We start from the raw sequence: 18,052 nt of genomic DNA, 5'->3' as shown, positions 1-18,052 counted from the left end.
AGATCTGACTCACCTTCAAGACAGACAGACAGCCTGTCTGAGCAGAATGGTTTATAGCTAAGGACATAAGCACCAAAGTATTTTCTAAGGGCCAGATCCTCCGCTGGCATAAATGGGCACGCTCGCTTTGTTGACGTCAGTGGAACTATGCCAATGTTCAGCAGCTGAGGCGCCGACCTTAAATCCCCTCCCGCACATTTTGTGGAGCCTCCAAGTAAATTGTTTTTCCTGGTGTTGCACAATGGACTAACTGGAAGCAATGACACATCACCTTATGCCTGTCAAAAAAATATCTGCAAAAGATGTTTCAGATACGCCAGTTGTGTTGATGGGGCCAGTGCTGCCAAGGCTCCTACCCACAGCCGCAGGACAACTTCCTCTCCTCCCCCTGACACAGGAGCACTCCGCCTTACCCAGCTCCCAAACCACCACACGGCATGAGTCTGTGTGGTTTTCCAGGCCATTAGACCCCCCTCTTTCCCCCCCCCCGGCATGCCACTGGCTAGGAGCCCTGGCCAAGAGCAGCATATTGTTATAAACTGGGTGAAACCTAATCATGGGTTGGGTTAAAAGCTCATTGAGGTTGGTAGGTGTGAACTCATCCTTCTGTTAACATAACTGTAAACATAAACGCCACCTAAGACAAAAGGTGTGTGTGAAGCCATCCAGGTGCTTCTGGGCTGAGTATTGTTTGGGGTAGGTTTGTATGGGTGTGCAAGAGAACACACTGCAACTGAGGACAGAACCAAGAACAGAGAGGGAAAAAACAAGAAAGCCTAGGGCCTGGTCTGCACTACAGAGATGGGTCACCATAAGGCAGCTTACGTCAACTTAACACTGCAAGTGTCTACAACATTTCTCCCGCCGCTGTAAGATGCCCACTACACCCACCTAATCGCTCCACCTCCGCGAGAGGCATAGCGCTTAGGTCGACGCAGTGAGGGTGACGCAGTGTCCGTGTACCCCCCTGCACTGCTCACATCGCCTGTTGCTGCCTTTGGCAGCCTGAGCTCTCAGCCTCATGTGGGGCTGAGAGATCAGGCTGTCAAAGGCAGCAACAGGCGATGTGAGCATAGAGTTGACAGCCCGAGCCGCCCTGCTACCAGGGCTGACAGCCAGATTCCCGCCAAGCCGGGGCTGGCAGCTCAGTGGCAGGGCTCCAGCTGTCAGTCGAGCAGGGGGAGCTCCAGCTGTCAGCCCCGGCGGGGGTCTCCGGGCAGTCAGTGCCCCGCAATGCCCCACACTGTCAGTTAAATCGGTGGAAGCGCTCCTGGTGAGGACATGCACCACCAACAGAGGGGGCATAGTGTGGACATAAATCACGGCAGTAATTACTGTGGTGGCTGTACATCGACCTAACTTAGGTCGACCTCTCTTTGTAGTGTAGACAAGACCTCAGTGTGGCCTCTGAGTATAGTTTGACCCTGGAAAAAGCTGGAGATTTAAGAGAAATGCATCAAAGAAAATACCAGGCTCCATCAAGTCCTACTTCCGACTGGAACATCCCCAGGGCACCAAAATTTGACTAGCTTCTCAGGTCACAAGTATCCAAGGGCACTTGCCTGTGATGTGGTCTGTTTGGAGGGACGGTTAATTCTGACAAATACAACCTTAAGGCCCTCATGTCACTCCAGACCCGAGACCAGTGAGCAAAAACCACCAAGCCATGTCTACTGGTCTGACACGTGCCTATGACACTCAGGTGGGACAGGCTGAGATGGCTTTGTGAACCAAGGCAGCCTGCAATCTGATCTGGAAGGAACAAACTAGACTTAAACTCTTCCTTCATCTTTCCTGCAGCAAATCTTGTCCCGAGAATAAAATCCTGACCATGGAATACACCTGTACAGGAGCAGGTGGGATGCCGGCCACATGCTTACGGTAAGTCATGTGCCTATTTGGAAGCTCAGGGTGGGAAAGGGGAGGCATGTGTAGCACCCCTAGGATTTTGAAATTGGGGGGCATTTAGAAGGCTTTGTCTTTCCCATAATGAGGATAAACAAACAGGTCACAGCTCTCAGGATAGATTGACTGTGTCTAATGGTTAAATCCGGGGAAGCAGGAGCCAGGATGCCTGGATTCTATTTCTGGTTCTTCCACTCTCGTACCAAGGGCAAGTCCCTTCTGCTCTCTATGCCTCAGTTCCCATAGCTGTACAATGGGGATAATAACTACACCACAGGGGGTCTGATCCTGCATTGCTTACACAATCACAACGCCCAGGAGGAGCCCCAGCTGGTGTAAATCAGCGCTGCTCCAGGGACTCCGGTAGAGCTATGCTGGGAGTCCAGCCCAGTGACTGTTGAGAGTGTGAATGTGTGAGGAATGCAGGAGCGGGCCTGAGGGTGTTCCGGGGTTTAATGAGTTAATATTTGTAAAGTGCTTTGAGACTCACAAATAAAAGACCCCCTAAACGCTCACAGTATTAGTGCTATTAGCCAGAGCTTCTCCAGTGAAATCCTCCCGGAACTCTTCCACAGTCAGGGCTTTGTGCACTGAGGTGCCGTGTGTGATCTATAGCTTTACTGAGATCACGAATCCTGTACCAGAAAAAGGAGGTCTGAAGTGTCCAAACCCAAACCATGTGTCTCTCCGAGGCAGCCCAGCTGAGCACCAGATGTGGCCAGCTTCCCTCGGACCGGCATCATCTTCAGTCGAAAACAGTCTGAGGAGAGCGGGGCTTGGCAGGCTCCAGTCATTGCAAAGGCATTTTTTAAATGCACACTCCAGCATTTTTTGTGCATTGCCAAGGGAATTCTTGAGCCTTTGGAGACTGGAGAAATAGAGCAGCGTGGAGTTTTGGGAGAGAGCTGAATAGACCCAGCCACTCGCTGAAAGAGAGATCGCAGACGCACATGGCAACTCTGTGCCCGTTGCAGTGAACCCTTGGGTCTCTCTTTGGCTATGTCCACACTTATGGTGGCGTGTCGAGTACCATCGTGCCACAGTGAAAGGCGGGCTGCACCCCCACTTGTCATTGCAGCGTGTGACTACACATCGCAGTGAAAGGCTCTGGCAGGGGTGGGAGGCCGCGGGACACTGCACTGCTAAACACAGCAGTGTAGACAGGAGTCGCTGCTTGGGTGTGCAGAGAGCCATGTAGGGTATGTACCCCGGGGGGATTCAGGCGTGTAGGGCACTCAATCTGCCTAAGCTAGGGGTGGGCAAACTTTTTGGCCCGAGGGCCACATCAGGGTTCCGAAATTGTATGGAGGGCCAGGTAGGGAAGGCTGTGCCTCCCCAAACAGCCTGGACCCCACCCCCTCCCACTTCCCGCCCCCTGACTGCCCCCCTCAGAACCTCTGACCCATCCAACCCCCCCTGCTCCTTGTCCCCTGACTGCCCCCTCTTGGGACCCCCTGCCCCTAACTGCCCCCCCAGGACCCCACCCCCTAACCAATCCCCCCTGCTCCCTGTCCCCGACTGCCCTCACCCCTGTCCACACCCTTTCCCCCTGACAGGCCCCCCTGGGACTCCCACGCCTATCCAACCCCCTCTGTTCCCCATCCCCTGACCGCCTCCCCCAGAACCTCCCCCACATCCAACTGCCCCCTGTTCCCTGTCCCCTGACTGCCCCCTGGACCTCCTGCCCCTTATCCAACAATCTTGCTCCCCGCCCCCTTACCATGCCACTCAAAGCAGCAGGACTGGCAGCTGCGCCAGCCGGCCGGAGCCAGTCATGCCACCGCACTGCCCAGCAGGAGCTCGCAGCCCCGCCATGCAGAGCGGTGATGACACGGCGAGCTGAGGCTGCGGGGGAGGGAGGACAGCAGCGGAGGGGCCAGGGGCTAGCCTCTCTGGCCGGGAGCTCAAGGGCCGGGCGGGACGATCCCGTGAGCCAGATGTGGCCCGTGGGCTGTAGTTTGCTGACCTCTGGCCTAAGCCGTGCCACACCATCTACACGCTATATACACCCATGCTAGCTGGGTGTGCAGTGTCTGTACTCTACACGCCGCCGTAGACGTACCTTTTGATCCAGCAGATTTGTAGTCATGTAGCCCCTGCAATACGCTAGGTGCTATCCACACACACACACATAGAGACAGTACATTTTCAAAGGCATCTGAGTGGTTTAGGAGCCTAAGTCCCATTTCAAAAGTGACAGTGCCAGATTTTAAAAGGTATTTAGGTGCCTAACTCCCACGCAAATCAATGAAGTTAGGAGCTTAAATACCCTTGAGGATCTGGGCTTCAGTACTCTGAGTCTTACTGAAAGTCAGCCACACTCTGGGCTTGTCTACACTTATACGCTGCAGTAGATCCTCAGTATAGACGCAATCTACACTGACGGGAAGGATGCTGCCACCAGCATAGATAATCCACCTCCCCGAGAGGTGGCTGCCAGGTCGATGGAAGAATTCTTCCATTGACCTAGTGCTGCCTACACACGAGGTTAGGTCGTCTTCACTACGCTGCTGTGGATTTTTCATTAGTTCGACCTAATTTTCTGGTGTAGACTGGGCCTTAGGCTCTTAAATCACGTGTGTAAAAGGGACTTGGCCGCTCGGTCACGCAGGGCTGATCTGCACCGGGAACTGACATCAGCACAGCTACATCTCTCAGGGGTGTAAAAAGCCGCAACGCCGAGTGATGTAGTTAAGCTGATGTAACCAAGAATTCTTCCATTGACCTAGCTACTGCCTCTCGGGGGGGTGTGAATTAACTACAGCAGAGGTTCTCAAACTGTGGGTCAGGCCCCCAAAGTGGGTCATGACCCCGTTTTAATGGGGTCACCAGGGCTGGTGTTTAGACTTGCTGGGGCCCAGGGCCAAAGCCCAAGCCCTGCCACTTGGGGCCAAAGCCCGAGCCACACTGCCCGGGGCTGAAGCCCAAAGGCTTCATCCCTGGGGAGTAGGGCTTCGGTTTTGGCTTCAGCCCTTGGCAGCAGAGCTTAGGTTACAGGCCCCCCACCTGAGGCCAAAGCCCTTGGGCTTGGGCATTGGCCCCCTCTCCCAGGGTGGCGGGGCTCCGGTGGGCTCAGGCTTCAGTCCCCCTTCCTGGGGTCATGTCGTCATTTTTGTTGTCAGAAGGGGGTCACGGTGCAATGAAGTTTGAGAAACCCTGAACTACAGTGACAGGAGAACCCCTCCCCTCGCTGCAGTGAGTGTCAACACTGAAACATTACAGCGGGGCAGCGGCAGCCATGAAGATGTTACCCCTTGCTTTAGTTAAACTGCAAGTTATTGGGCTCAGTGTAGGAATCACTAGGTCAATTTCTATACTCTGTGCTGTGTAGGTCAGAGAACATATCCAAACAGTCCCTTCCGGCCTTACAAAAAATTGTATAAATCTATATCCGAGGCTGCGTTAGGGAAGGGGATAGCAGATACAGTCAAAATAGGTCGATTTCAGATCAGTAAATGAAACCAATAACTACCATCCCCAAGTAGCCCTGTGCCAAAATCCGTAATATTATCCAGAGGAAGAAGCAGCATGTTTGGGACACCCCACAATGGTGGGTGGGGCAAAGGAGAGGGGGAGGAGTCAAAGAGGACCCCAAGGCCTGAGTGTTGGGGGCTGGGGGTGTGATCAGTAAGGACCGGGGGAACAGGGAAGGTTAGGGAGGGAAGCTGGGGAGATCAGTTTCAGTCTCAGCGAGAGGACGGGAGATGCGGATTGGCTGGAGAGAGGCAGGTCAGGAGAGGGGAGGTAGAGTTCTGAGTCACTGGCATAAAGATAGTGGCTGAAGCCATGTCAGTGGATGAGATCCCCCAGAGGCAAGGGGTCAAGAGAGAAGAGGAGGACAGACCCTTGCAGGACACCCAGGCTGAGGGAGGAGAAGAGCCACTGAAGGAAGGGGAGGTAAGAGGAGAGTGAGGGGAGGAGAGAAGCACAAACAGTGAGTGATTATGTGGAGAGGTTGGGATGCCTGTTGTAACTAACTAGCCCCCTAGCAGGAGGAGAGGCTGAGAAGTTACTATTGCAAAGCACAAGGGTGTGCAAACTCCCCCGCCCGCAGAGCTGGAGTGGGGTAGAGTTGCCTTTCCCAAGCCAGTGTTCTGATCTGGGAGGGCAGCCCCCGGACCGGACTGTATCTTGCTACCTGCTCTGTTGGGCAGACCCCCAAGGCTTCTGCATGCTGTCACCAGGGCTGGAGCGGAAATTGGAAGCACACTGGCTGGCTGAACCTTTGCCCAAGCTGCCTGCTGAGTCAGCTATGATTACAGGACTGGCTGGGAGCAGGGCCAAATACCTTGCAGGGCCCTGCCGAGCCGAGCTTCCCCTGAACTCTTTCATTACTGCAGCAGCTGGGCTCCAGCATTTTAATTAGTGAAATTGTGCAGAGAAGCAGAGGGGGAGTGAGGGTGGGGGGGTTATTCCATTGGGCATTTGCTACTCCTCTCAGCATGGGCTTCCTAGCCACAGGCAGCTCTGGGCTTGGCTGGGGCTCCCCCCGAACGCTGACTCGGGGGAAGCTGAATCAGCACTGTCTATGCCCCCCAGCTGACATGCATCACATATTCTCGCAGTCCCCTCTTCAGCTCCAGCTTGACTGGCCTCAGCAGCCCCAATGCTGCAATCTGGAAGAGCTGCTGGGCCAGGTCCTTGGGACCAGCCCTGCAGTACCCGGTGTAGCTGGGAGCAAGCGGCTGGAGAGGGATCTTTCTGCCAGTCCAGTCCCAACTCAAGACAGCCTCACGGCTGGTTCAAGGTGAGCTCATGCAGTGACTGCATTGCACACAGCAGCTCAGGCCTTTGTCCTTCCACCTCAGCCACACCCCTGTGCTGAGGTGGGCAGGAGGGGTAGCATAGAGCTGGCTATACTGGTTCTTGCCCACACAGCAGTTTCCCCTGTGCCAGAAAAATCTCCAGTAATTGGCGAAACAGGCCTGGAGGCTGCTTTGTGCCACCAGACTGGTGCCAAGCTGGCTCCGTGGGGACCAAGATCTGGTCTTTAGCTAGGGCCTGATCCTCAGAAGAGCTAAGCATCCACATCTCCCATTGCCATGTCTCCAGATCAGACCTTTTCTTCTGAGCCTCCCCACTGTGCACCACCAAAGCTCCCAGCCCTGCCTTAGAGAGACTATTCCTCTCCTTGAGCCAGAGGGCACTTCAGCCTCCTCGTTCAAACACGTGTTGACTGTCGCCAGCTCTGAGTGACGGGAGGCCTTGGTCCAGAGGGTTTATCCAGGAGTCTCTTCACAGCTGGATTGCACATGTAGCTGAGAAGGGCGTCCGGCGAAGGGTGAGCTCTGCCTGACGCTATACCCAAAAGTAAGGCTTTGAGCATCCTCCCTTTCAGTCCTGGGAAAAAGTGGGGTGGGGATTGGAATCCAGCCCAAATGCAGCCGATGTGCACTACCCACAGATGCACGAGAGTTTCCATAGTCATGGTGGTCTCTGTGCCCAGCTGGAGTGACTTCTTCGCTCCTCCTGGCGCAGAGTCAGCTGACCCCAGCCCAGATCTCAGTACATCACCCAAAGGAGGAGGAGGAGGAGTAGGGAGATTGTGACAGAGGGCAACTTACCTAGGCACCGTGCAGCCTCAGCAGCAATACAGTCTTACTGAGATCATAGAATCATAGAATCATAGAATATCAGGGTTGGAAGGGACCCCAGAAGGTCATCTAGTCCAACCCCCTGCTCAAAGCAGGACCAATTCCCAGTTAAATCATCCCAGCCAAGGCTTTGTCAAGCCTGACCTTAAAAACCTCTAAGGAAGGAGATTCTACCACCTCCCTAGGTAACGCATTTGTGACGAAGTGGGCCTGTTCTTAATGTTTCCTCCGAATATTGTGGGGGTGCCTCAGTTTCCCCTATGCAGTTCTTAAGTATCTAGGGGGTGGGGTAAGGGTGTATGATCCTTGCAAAGCCCTAGAGGGCAGGTGTGTGCAGGGGTCTGGACACAGAGAATGGCCAACACCCTGTTTCCTGGCAACTGATGGCCTGGGCCCTTCCCCCCCTGCAAGGTGAGAGCTGAAGGGTTGGAGAACAAAGGAATCAGGTGACCTCCTGGCCCGGGAAAGGAACAAAGCCCAGAGGAGGAGGGGCTGGAGGGAGTTTCAGTTTGGGGCTGGCTGGGACATGGAGTGAAGTGCAGACGTGGTTGTCTGGCTCACTGCCCCCCAAAATGGACCCAGCTGAGGGGTCCCGTTCTCTGCACCTGCAAGCTCTGTTTTAGACCATGTTCCTGTCATCTAATAAACCTTCTGTTTTACTGGCTGGCTGAGAGTCACGTCTGACTGCGGAGTTGGGGTGCAGGACCCTCTGGCTTCCCCAGGAGCCCCACCTGAGTGGACTCGCTGGGGGGAAGCGCACGGAGGGGCAGAGGATGCTGAATGCTCCGAGGTCAGACCCAGGAAGGTGGAAGCTGTGTGAGCTGTGTGTCCTGAAGACAGGCTGCTCACAGAAAGGCGACTGCCCCAGAGTCCTGACTGGCTTCATGGGGAGCAGTTCCAGAGCATCGCCCAGGGACTCCGTGACAACTGGTGGTAGCGGTGGGATGTACTGCACCCCGTGGATGGCGCTTCCTGCAGTAAGTGACTGGGGAGCAGTAACACGAAGGGGGATCGCCGAGGACCAGGCCTGCTGAAGGCTCAGAGAGGAGCGGTTTCGGGGGGCGGTTAACCCCTGGGAGTGTGTGACCAGCGAGAAGGACTGTGCAGTAATGGGGTCCCCCTGGGGACTGCAGTGAGCAGTCTCAGGGGCGGAGGAGCCTGCAGCTTGGCGCGGGGAGAGAGAAGGACTTTTGCAGTAACAGGGTTCCCCTGGGGATTGCAGCGACCAGTCCAAGGGGCGGAGGAGTCTGCAGCTCGACCCTGGCAAAGAGGTGGTGACCTCGAGAAGGGCTGGCACACTAGGGGTTCTCCCTGGAAACCGTGGGGGGCTGAGAACACACGGGCCTCTGAGTCCACAACAACTTGGGAAGAGCGGAGTGACGGCCTGTCCCCGTCTCCTTAAGAAGGACATTGTAACCCTGTGCAAAAAGAGAGGGTTGAGCGTTGGAAAGTTCACCAAAGCAGAGTTAACCGTGCAGCTGGAGGAGGATGACCGCTCTAAGGAACAGATTCCTGACCCCAAATGGGGCTATAGCAGGATCTGGGAGCAGCTGGAGTGGGAGCCAGGCATCGCCAAGACTCCTGTCCCCGACCAGACGGGGGTCTTCACGATCGGGTTCCCCATCGGGGGATCGAGACGGACGGGATTGGAGCTGAATCCGAGAGAGCAAGAGGACTGTGAGAGACAGCGAGAGCCCGAGAAAGAGCTGCAGAAGCAGCAGCAGCATGAACTGGCGGTGGGGGAGCGGAGAGGCCTAGGGGACCTCCCCGGGGTGAGTGGGGATAGATCCCGGGGGGCCAGTTCCGCAGGGAACCTCGAGACTAAATTGCTGCCCCTAGTTAAGGGGGGCGGGGTGGATGCCCACCTCACTGCCTTTGAGCAGGCTGGAGATTTGAACCAAGGGGACCCTGCGGAAAAGCCCCGGTGTCTAGCTCCCTTGCTGGGTCCCAAGGCCACAGACTCCATCAGCCAGATGGGTGGGGAGGTGGACAGGCTCCCACTCCTGACCCCAACCTATATGTCTGTGTGGAGTTTCCTGGGGCCAGGCCCCTCGGACCCCCAGTGGGAGCGGAAGGTGATGGTCAATGGGGAGACATTCCTGGGGTGGCGAGATCCTGGGACAGAGAGAACTGGTGTCAGACCCTGGGTGGTGCAGCCTCAGATGCTGAGGGGCGCTGTGAGCTGGGTGAGGGTCCCAGGGACGAAGCCCCTCGCCTTCCCTATGGCCCAGATCCCTGTGCAGACCCAGGAGGAGTGGGGCTGGCTGGTCGTTGGGGTGCCCCAGGACACCAGCTGCGAGACCCTGTTGTGGGGTGACTGTGTCTCTTTGGGACAGGATCCAGGCCCTGTTCCTGTAACTGCCAAGGGTTTGAATTTGAATCCAGGGAACCAATCGGCGGAGAGGGAAATGGTCAGTGAAAATGCAGATGACCTGGCTGGCAGCAGGGAGGAGCCGTTAGGCTCAGGCTACCTGCCTGCCTGTAACCAGACCCCTGGGGTTGGGTGGGACAGAGAGATGCTCCCTGCCCCCTTGCACACAAGAGTGGGGACTCTCGCTGGCTCTGATGCATTGAGGAAAGCAGTGGCCTGCCCCCACTGGGACAGCAAGGGCAGTGCTGAGCTGAGACCCCAGCTGAGTGGGGGGAGACACAGGCAGGGCAGGGGATCTGTGGGGAGTGGCAAGGTGCTTGGTAAGGAAAGTTTGGATGAGCCTAGGCAGCCTTGTGATCTGATGGCTGTGTCCAGTCAGCAGGGTGCAAAGGCGAGGAGAGTGGAAGATGAGAGTCCCGGGACCTTACCTGTTAGCTGGGTGGAGAATTGGGACAGTGAAGGAAATGGGTCTCTGTCTGTCAGGGGTATTGACTTGCCTATGGAGGGAGCTACCCTGGTCTCCAAGCAGTTGTCTGTGACCAGCCTTGTGTGCTGGGACAAAGGGAATGAGATCCCAACCTGTGTGTCTGGTAAAGGAGAAAGTGTGTCCGGCTCTTCTTGGTCTGTGGAGCAGACAGAAGGGGCCTTTCAGCCTGTGATGGTTGAGGGTCCTGCAGTTGTCTCAGAGCTGGTTCTGGACTCAGCTAAAGCCCAGGAAGGGAAGGGTCCTAAGTTTCTGTCTGCTCGGGAGAATGGCCCTGTAACTAGGTCGCATCCAGTTAGGGTCTATGTAAAATCCCAGAGACCAGACAATTCTGGTGCTTGTATTTTGCCTGTTGCTAGTGTGTTGTTGGAAAGGGTGGAGCAACTCTGTCTAATCAGGGTGAGATCCTAGCCAGGGCACAAGGAGAGCATGAAGGTGATGTGATTGTGTTACCTACTGAGGGCGTGGAAACCTGTAGCAAGGAGGAAAAGATTCCTGAACTTGTGTGTGGCAAAGGGAAGGAGAATGCTTCTAACCTTTTATCTAGGAAGTCTGTAAGTTTGCCTGAAAGGGGATTGTGTAGGAATCCGCCTGATGGGCCAGAGGTGATTCTGGATGTAAGGGAGACCCAGAAAGAGTCTGTTGTTGCTCAGGAAAGTGTTCCCCTAGAGCAAGCCCTAGGTAAAGAGGGTAAGAGCAGAATTTCTGGGAGGGGTGAATTGTTGCATAGAAAAGCCCTTGGGAAAGGAATCCTCATGGAGTCTTTGCAAGCAGTTTACTGCAACTGAAGGGTGTGAAAGTGATTTAATCAAGAAAGTTTCAGTTCCTAACAGCCAGAAATTTTCTGTTGTGAATGGATCCACTGACTTTCCTGTTGAAAGATCCAGTGTGGATAGCTTTGAGAAGGTCTCAGATGGAGTGAAAGCTGTTAAGAAAGGTATACCGTCCTATAACCAAGTGGCTGTGTTTGGCCAGCTTGTTGGGGAGCCAAGGTTGTGGAGAAAGGGATGTCTCCATGCTAGTTCTGTAAGTGAACAGTATGTGGCCCAGGTCAAGATGGGGGCCCTTAACCAAGAGAGCCCGAATTGCAGCCCTCCAGACTGGAGCTCTGGGAGAAAACCCAATCCCAGTTTGACCCCCTGGGGTTTTGGGGTGGCCAAAGGGCATGGGCCGCATAAACCTTCCCATATGCGGCATGCGAGTGCTATCGACCACCCCGACCTAAGGGAGGGCGTGAAACTGGAAGGGCCTGGTGTAACTCCTACCAAGGAATGGGAGAGACGCTGGGGCATCCATGGGAACATTGGTGGCTTCGAACTTCCCCAGGTCACCGGGTAAAGTGATCCCGCTCAGTTCGATCTCGAAGGGGGGAGAGATGTGACGAAGTGGGCCTGTTCTTAATGTTTCCTCCGAATATTGTGGGGGTGCCTCAGTTTCCCCTATGCAGTTCTTAAGTATCTAGGGGGTGGGGTAAGGGTGTATGATCCTTGCAAAGCCCTAGAGGGCAGGTGTGTGCAGGGGTCTGGACACAGAGAATGGCCAACACCCTGTTTCCTGGCAACTGATGGCCTGGGCCCTTCCCCCCCTGCAAGGTGAGAGCTGAAGGGTTGGAGAACAAAGGAATCAGGTGACCTCCTGGCCCGGGAAAGGAACAAAGCCCAGAGGAGGAGGGGCTGGAGGGAGTTTCAGTTTGGGGCTGGCTGGGACATGGAGTGAAGTGCAGACGTGGTTGTCTGGCTCACTGCCCCCCAAAATGGACCCAGCTGAGGGGTCCCGTTCTCTGCACCTGCAAGCTCTGTTTTAGACCATGTTCCTGTCATCTAATAAACCTTCTGTTTTACTGGCTGGCTGAGAGTCACGTCTGACTGCGGAGTTGGGGTGCAGGACCCTCTGGCTTCCCCAGGAGCCCCACCTGAGTGGACTCGCTGGGGGGAAGCGCACGGAGGGGCAGAGGATGCTGAATGCTCCGAGGTCAGACCCAGGAAGGTGGAAGCTGTGTGAGCTGTGTGTCCTGAAGACAGGCTGCTCACAGAAAGGCGACTGCCCCAGAGTCCTGACTGGCTTCATGGGGAGCAGTTCCAGAGCATCGCCCAGGGACTCCGTGACAACTGGTGGTAGCGGTGGGATGTACTGCACCCCGTGGATGGCGCTTCCTGCAGTAAGTGACTGGGGAGCAGTAACACGAAGGGGGATCGCCGAGGACCAGGCCTGCTGAAGGCTCAGAGAGGAGCGGTTTCGGGGGGCGGTTAACCCCTGGGAGTGTGTGACCAGCGAGAAGGACTGTGCAGTAATGGGGTCCCCCTGGGGACTGCAGTGAGCAGTCTCAGGGGCGGAGGAGCCTGCAGCTTGGCGCGGGGAGAGAGAAGGACTTTTGCAGTAACAGGGTTCCCCTGGGGATTGCAGCGACCAGTCCAAGGGGCGGAGGAGTCTGCAGCTCGACCCTGGCAAAGAGGTGGTGACCTCGAGAAGGGCTGGCACACTAGGGGTTCTCCCTGGAAACCGTGGGGGGCTGAGAACACACGGGCCTCTGAGTCCACAACAACTTGGGAAGAGCGGAGTGACGGCCTGTCCCCGTCTCCTTAAGAAGGACATTGTAACCCTGTGCAAAAAGAGAGGGTTGAGCGTTGGAAAGTTCACCAAAGCAGAGTTAACCGTGCAGCTGGAGGAGGATGACCGCTCTAAGGAACAGATTCCTGACCCCAAATGGGGCTATAGCAGGATCTGGGAGCAGCTGGAGTGGGAGCCAGGCATCGCCAAGACTCCTGTCCCCGACCAGACGGGGGTCTTCACGATCGGGTTCCCCATCGGGGGATCGAGACGGACGGGATTGGAGCTGAATCCGAGAGAGCAAGAGGACTGTGAGAGACAGCGAGAGCCCGAGAAAGAGCTGCAGAAGCAGCAGCAGCATGAACTGGCGGTGGGGGAGCGGAGAGGCCTAGGGGACCTCCCCGGGGTGAGTGGGGATAGATCCCGGGGGGCCAGTTCCGCAGGGAACCTCGAGACTAAATTGCTGCCCCTAGTTAAGGGGGGCGGGGTGGATGCCCACCTCACTGCCTTTGAGCAGGCTGGCGATTTGAACCAAGGGGACCCTGCGGAAAAGCCCCGGTGTCTAGCTCCCTTGCTGGGTCCCAAGGCCACAGACTCCATCAGCCAGATGGGTGGGGAGGTGGACAGGCTCCCACTCCTGACCCCAACCTATATGTCTGTGTGGAGTTTCCTGGGGCCAGGCCCCTCGGACCCCCAGTGGGAGCGGAAGGTGATGGTCAATGGGGAGACATTCCTGGGGTGGCGAGATCCTGGGACAGAGAGAACTGGTGTCAGACCCTGGGTGGTGCAGCCTCAGATGCTGAGGGGCGCTGTGAGCTGGGTGAGGGTCCCAGGGACGAAGCCCCTCGCCTTCCCTATGGCCCAGATCCCTGTGCAGACCCAGGAGGAGTGGGGCTGGCTGGTCGTTGGGGTGCCCCAGGACACCAGCTGCGAGACCCTGTTGTGGGGTGACTGTGTCTCTTTGGGACAGGATCCAGGCCCTGTTCCTGTAACTGCCAAGGGTTTGAATTTGAATCCAGGGAACCAATCGGCGGAGAGGGAAATGGTCAGTGAAAATGCAGATGACCTGGCTGGCAGCAGGGAGGAGCCGTTAGGCTCAGGCTACCTGCCTGCCTGTAACCAGACCCCTGGGGTTGGGTGGGACAGAGAGATGCTCCCTGCCCCCTTGCACACAAGAGTGGGGACTCTCGCTGGCTCTGATGCATTGAGGAAAGCAGTGGCCTGCCCCCACTGGGACAGCAAGGGCAGTGCTGAGCTGAGACCCCAGCTGAGTGGGGGGAGACACAGGCAGGGCAGGGGATCTGTGGGGAGTGGCAAGGTGCTTGGTAAGGAAAGTTTGGATGAGCCTAGGCAGCCTTGTGATCTGATGGCTGTGTCCAGTCAGCAGGGTGCAAAGGCGAGGAGAGTGGAAGATGAGAGTCCCGGGACCTTACCTGTTAGCTGGGTGGAGAATTGGGACAGTGAAGGAAATGGGTCTCTGTCTGTCAGGGGTATTGACTTGCCTATGGAGGGAGCTACCCTGGTCTCCAAGCAGTTGTCTGTGACCAGCCTTGTGTGCTGGGACAAAGGGAATGAGATCCCAACCTGTGTGTCTGGTAAAGGAGAAAGTGTGTCCGGCTCTTCTTGGTCTGTGGAGCAGACAGAAGGGGCCTTTCAGCCTGTGATGGTTGAGGGTCCTGCAGTTGTCTCAGAGCTGGTTCTGGACTCAGCTAAAGCCCAGGAAGGGAAGGGTCCTAAGTTTCTGTCTGCTCGGGAGAATGGCCCTGTAACTAGGTCGCATCCAGTTAGGGTCTATGTAAAATCCCAGAGACCAGACAATTCTGGTGCTTGTATTTTGCCTGTTGCTAGTGTGTTGTTGGAAAGGGTGGAGCAACTCTGTCTAATCAGGGTGAGATCCTAGCCAGGGCACAAGGAGAGCATGAAGGTGATGTGATTGTGTTACCTACTGAGGGCGTGGAAACCTGTAGCAAGGAGGAAAAGATTCCTGAACTTGTGTGTGGCAAAGGGAAGGAGAATGCTTCTAACCTTTTATCTAGGAAGTCTGTAAGTTTGCCTGAAAGGGGATTGTGTAGGAATCCGCCTGATGGGCCAGAGGTGATTCTGGATGTAAGGGAGACCCAGAAAGAGTCTGTTGTTGCTCAGGAAAGTGTTCCCCTAGAGCAAGCCCTAGGTAAAGAGGGTAAGAGCAGAATTTCTGGGAGGGGTGAATTGTTGCATAGAAAAGCCCTTGGGAAAGGAATCCTCATGGAGTCTTTGCAAGCAGTTTACTGCAACTGAAGGGTGTGAAAGTGATTTAATCAAGAAAGTTTCAGTTCCTAACAGCCAGAAATTTTCTGTTGTGAATGGATCCACTGACTTTCCTGTTGAAAGATCCAGTGTGGATAGCTTTGAGAAGGTCTCAGATGGAGTGAAAGCTGTTAAGAAAGGTATACCGTCCTATAACCAAGTGGCTGTGTTTGGCCAGCTTGTTGGGGAGCCAAGGTTGTGGAGAAAGGGATGTCTCCATGCTAGTTCTGTAAGTGAACAGTATGTGGCCCAGGTCAAGATGGGGGCCCTTAACCAAGAGAGCCCGAATTGCAGCCCTCCAGACTGGAGCTCTGGGAGAAAACCCAATCCCAGTTTGACCCCCTGGGGTTTTGGGGTGGCCAAAGGGCATGGGCCGCATAAACCTTCCCATATGCGGCATGCGAGTGCTATCGACCACCCCGACCTAAGGGAGGGCGTGAAACTGGAAGGGCCTGGTGTAACTCCTACCAAGGAATGGGAGAGACGCTGGGGCATCCATGGGAACATTGGTGGCTTCGAACTTCCCCAGGTCACCGGGTAAAGTGATCCCGCTCAGTTCGATCTCGAAGGGGGGAGAGATGTGACGAAGTGGGCCTGTTCTTAATGTTTCCTCCGAATATTGTGGGGGTGCCTCAGTTTCCCCTATGCAGTTCTTAAGTATCTAGGGGGTGGGGTAAGGGTGTATGATCCTTGCAAAGCCCTAGAGGGCAGGTGTGTGCAGGGGTCTGGACACAGAGAATGGCCAACACCCTGTTTCCTGGCAACTGATGGCCTGGGCCCTTCCCCCCCTGCAAGGTGAGAGCTGAAGGGTTGGAGAACAAAGGAATCAGGTGACCTCCTGGCCCGGGAAAGGAACAAAGCCCAGAGGAGGAGGGGCTGGAGGGAGTTTCAGTTTGGGGCTGGCTGGGACATGGAGTGAAGTGCAGACGTGGTTGTCTGGCTCACTGCCCCCCAAAATGGACCCAGCTGAGGGGTCCCGTTCTCTGCACCTGCAAGCTCTGTTTTAGACCATGTTCCTGTCATCTAATAAACCTTCTGTTTTACTGGCTGGCTGAGAGTCACGTCTGACTGCGGAGTTGGGGTGCAGGACCCTCTGGCTTCCCCAGGAGCCCCACCTGAGTGGACTCGCTGGGGGGAAGCGCACGGAGGGGCAGAGGATGCTGAATGCTCCGAGGTCAGACCCAGGAAGGTGGAAGCTGTGTGAGCTGTGTGTCCTGAAGACAGGCTGCTCACAGAAAGGCGACTGCCCCAGAGTCCTGACTGGCTTCATGGGGAGCAGTTCCAGAGCATCGCCCAGGGACTCCGTGACAGCATTCCAGTGTTTCACCACCCTCTTAGTGAAAAAGTTTTTCCTAATATCCAATCTAAACCTCCCCCACTGCAACTTGAGACCATTACTCCTCGTTCTGTCATCTGCTACCATTGAGAACAGTCTAGAGCCATCCTCTTTGGAACCCCCTTTCAGGTAGTTGAAAGCAGCTATCAAATCCCCCCTCATTCTTCTCTTCTGCAGGCTAAACAATCCCAGCTCCCTCAGCCTCTCCTCATAACTCATGTGTTCCAGTCCCCTAATCATTTTTGTTGCCCTTCGCTGGACTCTCTCCAATTTATCCACATCCTTCTTGAAGTGTGGGGCCCAAAACTGGACACAGTACTCCAGATGAGGCCTCACCAATGTCGAATAGAGGGGGACGATCACGTCCCTCGATCTGCTCGCTATGCCCCTACTTATACATCCCAAAATGCCATTGGCCTTCTTGGCAACAAGGGCACACTGCTGACTCATATCCAGCTTCTCGTCCACTGTCACCCCTAGGTCCTTTTCTGCAGAACTGCTGCCTAGCCATTCGGTCCCTAGTCTGTAGCTGTGCATTGGGTTCTTCCGTCCTAAGTGCAGGACCCTGCACTTATCCTTATTGAACCTCATCAGATTCCTTTTGGCCCAATCTTCCAATTGGTCTAGGTCCTTCTGTATCCTATCCCTCCCCTCCAGCGTATCTACCACTCCTCCCAGTTTAGTATCATCCGCAAATTTGCTGAGAGTGCAATCCACACCATCCTCCAGATCATTTATGAAGATATTGAATAAAACCGGCCCCAGGACCGACCCTTGGGGCACTCCACTTGATACCGGCTGCCAACTAGACATGGAGCCATTGATCACTACCCGTTGAGCCCGACAATTTAGCCAGCTTTCTACCCACCTTATAGTGCATTCATCCAGCCCATACTTCCTTAACTTGCTGACAAGAATACTATGGGAGACCGTGTCAAAAGCTTTGCTAAAGTCAAGAAACAATACATCCACTGCTTTCCCTTCATCCACAGAACCAGTAATCTCATCATAAAAGGCGATTAGATTAGTCAGGCATGACCTTCCCTTGGTGAATCCATGCTGGCTGTTCCTGATCACTTTCCTCTCATGCAAGTGCTTCAGGATTGATTCTTTGAGGACCTGCTCCATGATTTTTCCAGGGACTGAGGTGAGGCTGACTGGCCTGTAGTTCCCAGGATCTTCCTTCTTCCCTTTTTTAAAGATCGGACCTTGCTGTGCGATTACAGAATGGGTGGAGGAAGGGGATGCAATGGATCTACCCTCCCTAGTTTGGTATGACATTGTGTGATGATATCCTAGGCAAGACTGTCTCAGGTGAGAGCTTCCAGAGCCAACACTGAGGTAGTCACAGCGTGAGCTCCTTGTGATGCTTCCGTCCCAGAGGACAATGTCTGAAAATGAGCCATCCCAATTCTAGGTGGAAAGTACAGCTCCAGGGAGGGGGAAGTACCGAATGACTGAGTCCAAAGGCTGAAAGTTATGGTTGGCTGGTGATCTGGGCTGGCCTGCACTGGAAAATTAGCTTGGTC

General features: G+C 55.2%; 1 protein-coding gene across 10 annotated transcripts in view; it reads left to right on the top strand.

Annotated features, from left to right (window-relative positions):
* The window catches only part of LOC140918562 (collagen and calcium-binding EGF domain-containing protein 1-like), an 85,884-nt gene that overhangs the window by 2,945 nt on the left and 64,887 nt on the right, over window positions 1–18,052 (top strand). For all 10 annotated transcript variants that reach the window (XR_012161238.1, XR_012161239.1, XR_012161237.1 and 7 more), the window contains exon 2: window positions 1,801–1,881. Coding sequence is in view for 6 of the 10 variants with exons in the window: in XM_073363284.1 (XP_073219385.1) it covers window positions 1,801–1,881 (81 nt within the window). In the remaining 4 variants the exon portion in view is untranslated. The remainder of the gene's footprint in view (window positions 1–1,800; window positions 1,882–18,052) is intronic.

This window comes from Lepidochelys kempii, chromosome 10 (assembly GCF_965140265.1).
Source record: "Lepidochelys kempii isolate rLepKem1 chromosome 10, rLepKem1.hap2, whole genome shotgun sequence".
Taxonomy (NCBI): Eukaryota; Metazoa; Chordata; order Testudines; family Cheloniidae; genus Lepidochelys; species Lepidochelys kempii.
Note: the sequence above shows the minus strand (reverse complement) of the source record. Positions and strands in the feature narration are given on the sequence as shown.